This window comes from Protopterus annectens, chromosome 9.part0 (genome assembly GCF_019279795.1).
Source record: "Protopterus annectens isolate FY-2018-M chromosome 9.part0, PAN1.0, whole genome shotgun sequence".
Lineage (NCBI taxonomy): Eukaryota > Metazoa > Chordata > Ceratodontiformes > Protopteridae > Protopterus > Protopterus annectens.
In genome coordinates, this window is record NC_056743.1 from 131,203,162 (window position 1) to 131,215,752 (window position 12,591).

The window sequence follows — 12,591 nt, forward strand, 5'->3', positions numbered from 1 at the left end:
TGAGTAGTAGCTGTGAGAGAGGGTAGTTGTTGGTGTTTGGTAATGCAGTGGATTATGGTATGATGTTGACAGCAATAGTAGTAGGAGGAGAGGGATAGTAAGGTAAAATGGTGACATACTGAAGGAATTATGTGGTGACTGTTTAAGTGTAGTATAGGAGATGATTATATTTGAGTGGAGAAAAAGGCAGAGTGGTAAGCGGTTAGTACAGTTTGGAAAGTAGGTGAAAGGTGATAAGCAGGAAAGGGATAAGGTAATTGTTAAACACAAGATACATATGAGATCTGGGAAGAAACCATTTTGTTCAGAGACACCTTCAGTGTTTAGTGATTAAGATGTGATGGTCAAAAGGAGGGTTTTAAGGTCTGGGGAGGGGGGCTGGGATGTTAGGGCTATGAAAGAAGAGGAAGGATGTCAGGTAGATTTGTGGGTAAGGAAGAGTTAAATTAGGAGGAAAGAGAGCTTGGGAGGAAGTGAGGTCGGTGTGAGGAGAGGCTTAAGGGGTATTATATGAGTGTAACTCAGTAGAGGGTAAGTTTTAAGCTATCTTGATACTGACAAATTCTAGAAATATTGATATTGTTGGGCTGTGTGGCTCTACTTTACTAGTTAACATTTAGATATTTTTGTTCAGTTGTAAAAAACTGATGAGGGATGACTTCCTATGAGCCTACAGTGTTAAAATGTGTTCTTTATTTAATGCATAGACTCATGTAAACATTACATTTCAAGCACTATACGTATGTATACATTTTTCTATGTGTGTCTGTAATGCACACACATCTATGTTGATATATCAATGTGCAAAACCATCAAAACACAGGTGATCAATGCCACCACATCGAAGACTTGCTTACAAATTAAATTATCAAAACTTCAACTGCTCTCAAAAAGAAAACAGAACTTCCTGTTGAAATCAGTTAATCAAAACCCTAGCTCTAACTTCAGACACACTGTTATTGTCACTTTCTGTAACAATACTGCTATTCAGAATAGCAGTATTGTTACAGAAAGTGACAATAACAGTAGGTATAAAAACTTAAGGGAATTGTTATCCATTGGGAAACAGGCTAAAAACAACATAGGGAAGTTAGCTTTCCATGTGGGAGATGTAAGGTGCGTAATAAAATCAGGAATTTAGAAGGAAAGCTGATTAATGGTAGAATTTATAAGGCTATGGATCATTACAACTGTGAAACGGGGGCAGTTTATATATTAGGATGTGGATGTCCCTCAGTAAAATGGTACATTGGGCAGACCAAAAGGGCTGTGAAGAAAAGAATTATGGAACATTTGAGTGACATTAGGCGGGAAGGGGGTGATGCGTCTTTGTTTTACTGTGTGTTAGCTAAGCTTCATTTTTGTCAAGTTGATGAATTTACACATATACTGACACAATTGTAAACTAAATGCATTATTAATTTTGGTACCCTTTTCCCTAGAGGATTAAATCTTGACATTAATTTGAACATAGAGTAGAGGTAATAAAATCTTAAAAAATGTTAAGATATGTTTTAAAATGCTAAATACGTTTTTTTTCTAAATTAAGTGATTTCTGTGTATTATACCATTGTTGTGTTAGTACGTGCATACACATTTACTACTAAATTTTGTGGGGATAATTTATTTATGTATACAAAGGTAGGTAGATTTAGAGTTTAGCATAATACAATGAATTACTTCTGATATAATATCTTATGTGCACTAGATAACTTTACCTTGAAACTGACTAATAATGAACTTATGTATATTGGAGCAGGACACTTTAATATCACAAGGGAATGTGTAATGGTCCTATAGGACCTTTTAGGATATATAACCTATAGTGATTATTCAATTATTTAATTATATTTAATGAGAAGCATTTATATTAAATGGATATTGATTATTTTATTATGTGGTATATAAAAAGAAGAAGTGCTGCTTGTGTGTAAAAAATATTCCTTGAAGGCGAAAGCTAAGGTACCGGATACACCAGTAAAGCTTTTCCTAAGTATCCCTATTGTGGAGTGGTTTGCTATTGTGATTTGCGTTCAGTTGTGATTTTTTTGGCAGTATTTCACCAAGAGTTGAGGAAATGGCAGCAGATGGTCCCCAGCTTTCCTGCTCTAAAATATGGAGAGATAGAAAGGAAAGAATGGCCAGAGATGACCCATGGAGTATAGGGGAGAAGAATGTCAATGAAGCAGATTTTATTAAACTGGAGCATTTATGAACGAAAGAGGTGACTTTATTTTATATCATAAAGCTCCTTGAGAGATACGTAGCCTTAGATATCACACCCTGTGGTCTCAGAATTAGCAAACTGCCAGCATTTGAATTTGCAGAGGATGAAGCAGATTTGCTTGGTGAATGGAATGCGGCATCTTTAGCGTGCACTAAGGCATGACTGGGGGTGCTCATCAAGCACAATGTAAGACAGCAGGAGAAACTGAGGGCCGATTTCCTGCGCACACAAACACAGCTGGAAGAGATGACGGAAGCGATATTGGAGTCCAAGTTCAATGAGATTAAAACCAAAGTAGAGGAGTTGGTAACCATAAGGAAAAAGGGTTAAAATCCAACGTGATCTAAATGACTATAAAAGCAACATGATTTTTTTTGTGGCAGTGGATGGAGACCAGGGGAAGACCGATGAGTCAGCATTTTGGCAGTAAGGAACAAGAGGTATGAGATTCCTCTATGTCATCTGGTGAAACCATGTCTAGCAGTAAGAAGAGTGTCTCTTTCGAATATTTCAATGATGGCAGCTTGGACTCCTCACAGGAGAAAAATAGTTTAGAGTCTTCAGAGGCTTCCAGTGGTCAGGGAAAAAAAATGGCAGGGGAATCCTCACTCCAGCAACAGCAATGGTAGCAGAAACTTCAGAAACAGAAAGAGGAGAAATTAATGTGCGGGTCGAGGGAAGAGGTCGAGCTGTGGAAGGACCTAACATTGCTTCAGATAATGTGGACAGTTTAAAGGTTGTAAATTTGACTGACTGGACTTTAAGTAATGATGTTATAACTTTGTTGGATAAATGGGTATAATTTATCCCAACGTTTGTACTCAGCCTTGCCAATTTGATTTTGGAGATAACCCATTTTTGCCATAAGTTACACTTAAGGGCGTTTTTTAAAAATAAAAACAATGGGGTAAATACTCATAATGTGCAAGCTGCCATAATAAATGATTATAACTGTGAAGATAACAACAGTGTTGATGAAGGTGATTCGTTATTGAATTTGTCCATCTATGATTATGAATGTGAAGAAAATTCTGATGACAATAGTCTAGTGGTGGTGGTGGTGGGGGGGGCTCTTTAGGCCAAAACCATGCTGGTTTTAATACAGGACATGGAAAGTTATTGTTACCCCGTGTCCCATATAAGAGTTCTTTTATGCTACCAAAATTATCTGTGAGTATTTGTACCTTTGAAAATGTGTTGTGTCAACAAATGGAAATTGAATATAAAAAATTCAAAAAGAGTAATACACAGTTTAATTTAACAAAGGAGCAGTGGGAAGCATTACAACATCTAAGGTTAAATAATGAAAGGTACACATTTTTACAGGCAGATAAAGGAGGGACTTGGGTGGTCATGACTAAACAACAGTATGGCCATGATTTTGTTATGGGACAAATTTGGGATTTTGTTATCCGATAACCCGGTAAAGGAATTTAATTGGGCACTGTTGGAAATTGTGGAGAGAGGCTAGGCTTCCTCAATGCATTAGACTTTAAAAAACTACATATTAGAAACCCCAAAGATGCTGTATTTAAAGTAATACCAAAAATACATAAAAACATTTAGAATCCACAGGGAAGGCCCATAGTGTTGGGTAGAGGAGCTTATCTACAGAATGTAGGTATGTTTTTGGACAGTCAACTGAAAGGTTATTTGACTAGGGTGATGTCACATATAACGAATGGAAAGGAGTTAGCAGTCATAGTTGTAGGTAATAGAATGGCCCCAGGACTACTATTGGGCATGTGTGGATGTTAATTCTTTATATACCAAAATAAAGAACAAATGGGGTTTGGAAGCAGTTAGATTTATGATGGGGGAGGGACCACGTACTGATTTTGTGACACGATTGTTAGACTTTTCCCTCACACACAACAGTTCCATTTTGATAGTCAATATTTCTTGCAAAAGGAAGGTACAGCAGTCCTATTTATGAACTATTTTGAGATGGTCCATATATACAGTACAGGGTTTTACAAGCAGAAAGTTGTATTGTTTAAGAGATACATAGACAATCGCATATTCATCTGTAAGGGTGATATGCATGAATTTCAAGATTTTATACAAGACTTGCATAACAACAGGTTTGGGCTACAGTTCACATACAATACCAGCAGGGAGAAGGTACAGTATTTGGATCTGGAATTTTACGTGGGTAAGGAAGGTAATTTAGAGTGCCACGCTTTCACCAAGGCTACTGCTGTAAATAACCTTCTTAGAGTGGACAGTATGCATGCTCCACATTTGTTATCCTCATTATTGTATGGTGAATATTTGAGGATAGCAAATAATACTTCAGACAAAGGCAGGCTGGGTTATGAGTTTGGGAGGGTTAGGAACAAGTTATTAAGTAGAGCTTATAACTTTGAAGTATTGAATAGGGCTGAAAATAAAGTATTTAGGAAACTGGGTTTGACACACAGTAGGAGATATAGAGAAGCAACCTATGTAGATGGGGAGAGCAATAAATGGAACAAGGAGGTGGCTCCAGATAGGTTATTCTTTGCAAATAGATATTCTCCATTTTCAGAAATTCTTAAAGGACTACGTCTTAGGTTTTGGCCTATAATATTCAATGATGAGAATTTGAAGGACATTTTCCCTGACAGAGTGACTTTTTCCTACATAGGTTTAAAAACGTAAGGGAATTGTTATCCATTGGGAAATGGGCTAAAGAACAAGGTAGGAAAGGTAGCTTTCCATGTGGGAGATGTAAGGTGTGTAATAAAATCAGGAATTTAGATGGAAAGTTGATTAATGGTAGAATTTATAAGGCCATGGATTATTACAATTATGAAACGGGGGGCAGTTTATATATTAGGATGTGGCTGTCCCTCAGTAAAATGGTACATTGGGCAGACCAAAAGGGCTGTGAAGAAAAGAATTATGGAACATTTGAGTGACAATAGGAGGCATAGGTTAGAGACCCCAGTCGTGGAACATTTTGTTACATGTCATGAAGGGGGTGATGCGTCTTTGTTTTACTGTGTGTTAGCTAAACCCCATTTTTGTCAAGGGGATGAATTTACACATATACTGACACAATTGTACACTAAATGCATTATTAATGTTGGTAACCTTTGCCCTAGAGGATTAAATCTTGACATTAATTTGAACATAGGGTAGGGGTAATAAAATCTTAAAAAATGTTAAGATATGTTTTAAAATGCGAAAAAAGTTTTTTTCTAAATGAAGTGATTTCTGTGTATTATACCATTGTTGTGCATACACATTTACTATTACATTTTGTGGGGGTAATTTATTTATGTATACAAAGGTAGGTAGATTTAGAGTTTAGCATAATACAATGAATTACTTCTGATATAATATCTTATGTACACTAGATAACTTTACCTTGAAAGTGACTAATAATGAACTTATGTATATTGGAGCAGGACACTTTAATATCACAAGGGAATGTGTAATGGTCCTATAGGACCTTTTAGGATATATAACCTATAGTGATTATTCAATTATTTAATTATATTTAATTAGAAGCATTTATATTTAATGGATGTTAATTATTTTATTATGTGGTATATAAAAAGAAGTGCTGCTTGTGTCTAAAAAATATTCCTTGAAGGCGAAAGCTGAGGTACCAGATGCACCAGTAAAGCTTTTTCCTAAGTATCCCTGGTGTGGATTGTTACTGTGATTTGCATTCAGTCGTGGTGTTTTTTTGTTACAGAAAGTGTTTTTGGTAAAGTAAGTTGTAGGGTTAGGGTTAGAAATAGCTCAGACTCGTATGGATAGGCGGGGGGGGGGGTTACATTCCTATATATAATTTGTGAGTTTGAAAGAAGGCTAGAAGCTGCAGCTAGTCTGAACCACAGACACAGCTACTTCTTGAGCGAGGTTTATCCTTCAGTAAACAAAGCATAGGCCATTACAAGCGGTATGGATTTGAAACTGCATAAGAAGCAAAACAGAGTATGACTTGCTTTAATATAGTCTTATTTATTTGTTTTAAGCGTAAGGGATAAATTCTTTTGACAGACAGTTATGTGTGGGAGGAAAATAAGATATATCAAGTAAATGTTGTATGATTTGGGTTAAACTTGCTCCAGTTACAATTGCTTCTGTCTAGATTTTAAATTAACTGGTACATTATTAGAAACTTTAATACACATCTAAGAGGCATCCTTGATAAGTTAAAACATTTATTAGCATTATATCCAGTATATTGCACAATGTGAGTTAAAGACATTGTTATTAATTATAGACACATAGTTTCTTAAATACCTCAGTTATACATGCTCAAAGATGGTTCTATAGTCCTGATCAATTCTAGATTAAAAATATAAGATAAACTGGGTTGCATGGGAATAACTAATATCCAATTTCAGCTAGCAACTGGAGTAAACACAACGTGACTAGCAAACAACACTATTAAAAGTAAAAGTATGAAAAATCTCAATTGTCTGTGGTGGTAATCATTAGTTTAAACATAGTCTACATGAAGGCTTACTGAACTTTTAAAAACCGGAATCAGTATATCAAAGTGTCAGGAAGTAAAACAATGCACAACTTAACTGACTGCCTTAGTTGTCAACTTATTAAATACAAGTAATCATAAATTTTATAGTGCTTGACAATGAACAGATAATGCCAGATAAGAGTGCATATGGTCTTGAGATTTATTGAATCCTGTGCATTGTTTTACTTTTATACGCATTAAATGTCACTCTAGAAACATCAGCCAACAAACAAATCGCATCCAGACGTTCATATGTTCTTAAACCAGTGATCAGACCTTAAGGTCATTGAGAAACACTGTCTCCATAATGTGATAGTGAGTCTTGTTAACCACTTCTGTAAAATATAGCCTTAATCTAAAATCATCAGTATTTTTAGCTACCTTTAATATGTAGAGCAGTCTGTTCCAAAATAATCCAGGTAATGCTTGAGGCATGAACTTGTCCATTTTTTCAGTTATTGTTGTTGTTATTATTTTGGTTATGTCAAATTCTAAGGACATCCTAGTCAACTGATCTCTTAGTTTTCTTTCAACGGATTTAGTTTTTCACTCTGTGATTGCTACATAAAACTCTATATGCAGCACTAAAATTAAGCCTCTGCAATCTCTCTATCTGTGTATGACACATTTTTCATACATGGGATTACGTTAGTAAATCTACATAGCATTGACTTTTGTTTAATATTGCTGACTGTTTTGAATTTACTACACGTCTAAGCTTGATATCATCACATCTTGTTCCAGAAAAGGTAGGCAGGTCCAGAGACTGGTCCCAATACAGAGTCCTGGCCTATACCATCACTCAGTATGTTAATGAGTCTCATTCTGACTGATAACTCAAACAAACAGCTTTTAATCCAACATATAACAAGTATCTAGCCCTAACATAATAAGTTATTGTCTGACTGATGATCAAAATCATCAAACACTTTAAACATATAAAAAGTGATATTCACAGTAAAAACAAACTCTCAGAAATCTAATAATGTCATAAAGGTAATGGGTGTTGGATATAACAGATTTTTCTATAAAATCATGCCAGTTACTATCTATGATGTTTAGCCCTACTTAACAAATCTAATATATATTACTCTATGATATTGTACAAAATAGTGACATGAAAGTAATTTTCCATAAAGTCAGTCTTGCCTTTACGTTTGTATAGAGGTGCTATAATCACAGTCATATAGATATACGGAAATGCCAATGACTAAAGATCTGCTGAGGTCACAGTACTAGAAAAGACACAAGACATCTGAAATACTATCCAGAACCAATATTTCATATTTTTAACATCAAATGTTATTTTTCACTTATGTGCACTGTTTCAGTAATTGGGAATTGTAAATAAACCATGTAATTGAAGGGATAAATGTACTTCCCTAGCTAAATAATTTATCAAAACTCTTGTAAGTCTCTAATAGTGTAGCTAAAGCGATTTCTTCCTTTTTATAAATGTCTTATTTGATGTTTAAACTATTTTTGTACAAACAGAAACATTTGAACAAGGCAAATTTAGCATGTTTAAGGTGTAGCATACCCCTTGATTTCTACAATTAACACTTTTCTAAGATTCACTGCATCTGATTAAATAAGAAACAGGACTGCTTATTATTTCATTCCTGTATATTTCAACAAGCCCTTCATTTTTTATGAATTCTGATATGGATTTTTCCATCATAATTTGACATTTGATTGAATTACAGTTGGGCAGTGCTTTGCAAGATTATGCCATCATTGATGTAGCTAAGCAATGTATAAACATGCCTTTATACGTAAGAACAGTACTGAAATTTATAAGAAAGTATACTTATTTCTTTTTGTTTGAAGAGATGTCTGCAGAACTATCTGGACCCTGCTTTGGTTAACACCAATGGCTACTTTTCCCAAGTGGAAATGCTAACATTCAGGAGAAATATTTGCAAGACAAATATCACTTTTATAGGTTCATAGGTAGGTACTAGGCTATCGGCCCAAGGGCCTAAGTAAGCCTAACCAACAAGGTTCCCTGGCTTACACCACCCAAGAAAGTTATTTTCCTGTGCCCGTCGACCAGAGCCACAGAAGTGATCCCTGGGGTGTATTTCATATTTCCCATCCACTCATCAAGATTTTTCTTGAAAAGTGCTAATGAGGAACTTTGCTTGACATAGATGGGTAGCTTGTTCCAGAGTATGGGAAGTCTCTGGAACAGGAATCTATCCCTCCAGCATGTCCTGGTTGATATCATGGGTGGGGGAATGCAGTCTTTGTCCCACATCATAGGTGGAGTAAAGAAAGTCAAGACCGTCATGCTGAAGAAACATTTCTTCTGATCCAGAATAGCACAGATATTAATTATTTATCCTGGTACTGTGAATAGACAAGTGTCCCCCATAAGATTTAGAATCAGGGTTTGTATGGGTGGTAGGGTATAAAATGCTAACAATGACAATGTACACTTTCTAAATTTAGTACAAGCATCTCTACTTTCAGTATCAAAAAAGGGCAGCTAATGCATTTAAATATTTACATTTCCCTTATTGTCTGAGGCAAATTGTCTCTGAAGGAAATTAACAAGATAAAAATGTTCATCTGGTATGAACTTTTCACGAGAAAACCTGCATTTGTACCATACGAAATATGCAGGTTTTAGGAGCATGAATGAGGTCGGCCACGATGGTGCAGCTGTTAGCATTGCCGCCTCACAGCAAGAGGTTCTCTAGTTCGATCCTCGGCTGGGGTGCCTTCTGTGCGGAGTCTGCATGTCCTCCCTGTGGTCACGTGGGTTTCCTCCAGGTGCTCCGGTTTCCTCCCACATACCAAAGACATGCTGTAAGTGGATTGGACACTCTAAAGTAGCCCTAGGTTTGAGTGTGTGTGTGTGTGTGTGTGTGTGTGTGTGTGTGTGTGTGTGTGTGTGCCTTCTGTGGAAGGTTGGGTGCCGGGCTGGCAACTCGACACTGTAAAACTCCACTGCCAATCATGAGCAGACAGGTGATCCATTGTGGCGACCCCTAACCGGGAAAAGCCGAAAGAAGAAGAAGAAGAAGGAGCATGAAGGACTGTCACTTTTAATGGCATCTTACATATAATGAATTTTAATACTAGGCAGACAACAGAAGTGATGCAAAAAAAAAAAGGTTCTTTCTCAACCAGTAATGGTATGTACATCTGACTATGGAAACAGCTTTCCAAAAAGATGGAAGACTATCTGTGGAAAAACAAAAGATATTTGAATATCAAATCTATTATTACTTTTCTGTAACGCAACATAATAATTAATAAATAACATAATATATACACACACACACACACATATATATATATATATATATATATATATATATATATATATATATATATCTATATATAAAATAACAATTGCATTGTTTTTTCTTTAAGATACACTGCAAATATGAATGTTTATCATGGTCAAACGACTACCGTTCTTGCAGCTGTGTGGGCTTATTAACATCAGTCAACAATTGAAGTGCTAAGTTTATTTCAATGAAGCACAAACTATATTGTTTAGAAATTTTACTTTCCTGTTTGTTGGGTCAGGCTGGTTAAATACATGGACATTATGCTAAGAAAGCAAGGTACAAAGAAGTCAGCTCTGCTGATATAGCTGATCTTACTTGTTTCTGGATGGAAGAATCCCATATGTATTCAAACACGGTTTCTTATTAAGGCTGTTACATCTTACATTACTATTAATTAATGGATAAGCAAAGGCCCTTATTTGCTCACCATGGTGACTGACCATTTTTGTGTTTACTTATATATCATTAAAGTAACTCTGGCTTACTGTTTCATGCTACATGATCTCAGAGCTTTTATTCCCATCCCCTTATGCAGCATGCAGATTTTTGGCATTTTTTTTCTTATATGTCACACATTCGTGTTACCTTACAGACATATGGTCCAGAGTTTGATTCTCACATGGGATAATTGGTCAGGCTTAAAAGCCCACAAGGGAAGTTAGCCTAGAACTATCCTACGAATCTGTACAAAATTCATGCTCACTCATAGTGTACAACTCTTTGAACACCTTCTGATTTAACAATATCTAAGTATGTCATTATAAATTGCTGTGTATCAACTGAACCTGAGCATGCAAGCTGTAATTCTTAAGTCTGAAAATAATGGCTTGTATCTTTTCATGCTATCAACACCTGAAGCTGGTTACTGCAGCAACAAACTGCAGTCATCTAAGCTATAGTTACATGAAACCGTAAGTACCGATTTGTAAAGTTCATGACATTAATCGCATGATATGTTTAGCTGCAGGATATGAATCACTAAAATCATCTAACACCTCACTGATGAACTGGTAATGAGATCAGTTAGCAAACTGTACCTTGAAGGAATGTACAATGGGAGCACCTTCTGCCTCAGCAGCTCAGGTATTTTGGGTTCCTTGCACCCTAAAGAGAAAAAATGAAACAGAATAAATTTGGGTGGTTTTGTTAAATGAAAGCACAGTTTTTATCATCAGAAAAGTAATAGGTTACTGCTAGGGATCACCATTTTTTTGAAAAAAAAAAAAAAAAAACTGCATGGAATGCTGTGCAAGCTCACATTTTCATCACCTCCACCATCAACAGCACTTCTTGGCAATATGTTACTGCTTTTACTGATGTACGTCAACATATGGAAAGAGAAGTAAAGATGGTTGCAAGTATCAAAAGTGATTAGGTATAGGTGATTTTTTTCATGTACAGATATTGTCAGGATCCACAAGGTGTCCTGTTCTCCCTTCATCGGGTTGCTAGCAATCACTGCGTGAAACATATTACTTTATTCTTCTTCTTCAGTAAACACCATCACAGTCATTCTCTTCCTGATACATATTTGGTCAATATCCATCTACAGGTTATCAGAAAGCACTAACATCTAGTCATTAAAAGTTAACTCAAAATGCATGAGATAAGTTAAGAATTCCATGCCTTTATCAGAAATACTAACCGAGCATAAGTGGTGACTATTTCTCTGTACTGCATAGAAAAACTACCACATCATAGGATGTCTTAATAATACGCACCAAAAAAATGCTGATGGTTCATGCAGATAAAAGTGGTGTGCACCATTCTTTTACTAGCTAGTTATATTCTTCTAGGTATTATTTTAATTATAAGACAAACAGCTCTTGCCTGTTTACATTTTATTTATTTATTTTTCATTTGTTTAGTAGTATTTATTCATTTCTGATATTAATATGTTTGCACGAGTTAAGAGATTTAGTGAATGTAAAATTTACACTGGAAAGTATGAGTAACATAAAAACATAAAAACATTGAAACATTTGTGAATTTGTAATGAGTTTGTGCATGTGACATCAATCATATATAGAGAGCTATAGATTTACACATGAAAACACGGGTTTCAACAAAAGCAGTGGTACAACAGGCAGTGTTTGTGAATTTACATTACAATTGTGTGTGGGGGGTGTGATATTAATAAAAGAAAGAGAAGTAGAAGTGTTAAGATGGAAACCTTTGAACAGATCTATGATATTCATATAGGAAAGCACAAATATCACATCTTTAAGGTCCAATAAATTTATCTAATTTAACCATTAGCACTGAAGCATGAACAGTTTCCTTTAAGAAGTGCTCTTTTAATCTAGTTTTAAAGAGTTCCAAAGTATTTTGTATACTGATATCACTGGGAAGGTAATTCCAGATGACAAGTCATACTTTAGAAAAGGATTTTTCCCTGATGTTTGTTTTAAACAAGGTCTGAACTGAGTCAACATCTACTTGGCTTACTTTGTTTTTTCCTCTAAGTCTTTGAAGTTTTTAGTTTGCTTGTTTTAATTCTTTTGTTCGGTTTTTTATGCATGAGTTATAGACTCATTGAGGTCATCCCTAAGATTGTATGTGTGCTGTTTGACAATTAACTT

General features: G+C 35.5%; 1 protein-coding gene across 4 annotated transcripts in view; it reads right to left on the reverse strand.

Moving 5' to 3' along the window:
* PAMR1 (peptidase domain containing associated with muscle regeneration 1) overlaps positions 1 to 12,591 on the reverse strand; it is a 1,499,432-nt gene that overhangs the window by 66,211 nt on the left and 1,420,630 nt on the right. For all 4 annotated transcript variants that reach the window (XM_044082656.1, XM_044082657.1, XM_044082655.1 and 1 more), the window contains one exon: positions 11,047 to 11,113. In XM_044082656.1, the coding sequence (XP_043938591.1) occupies positions 11,047 to 11,113 (67 nt within the window). The remainder of the gene's footprint in view (positions 1 to 11,046; positions 11,114 to 12,591) is intronic.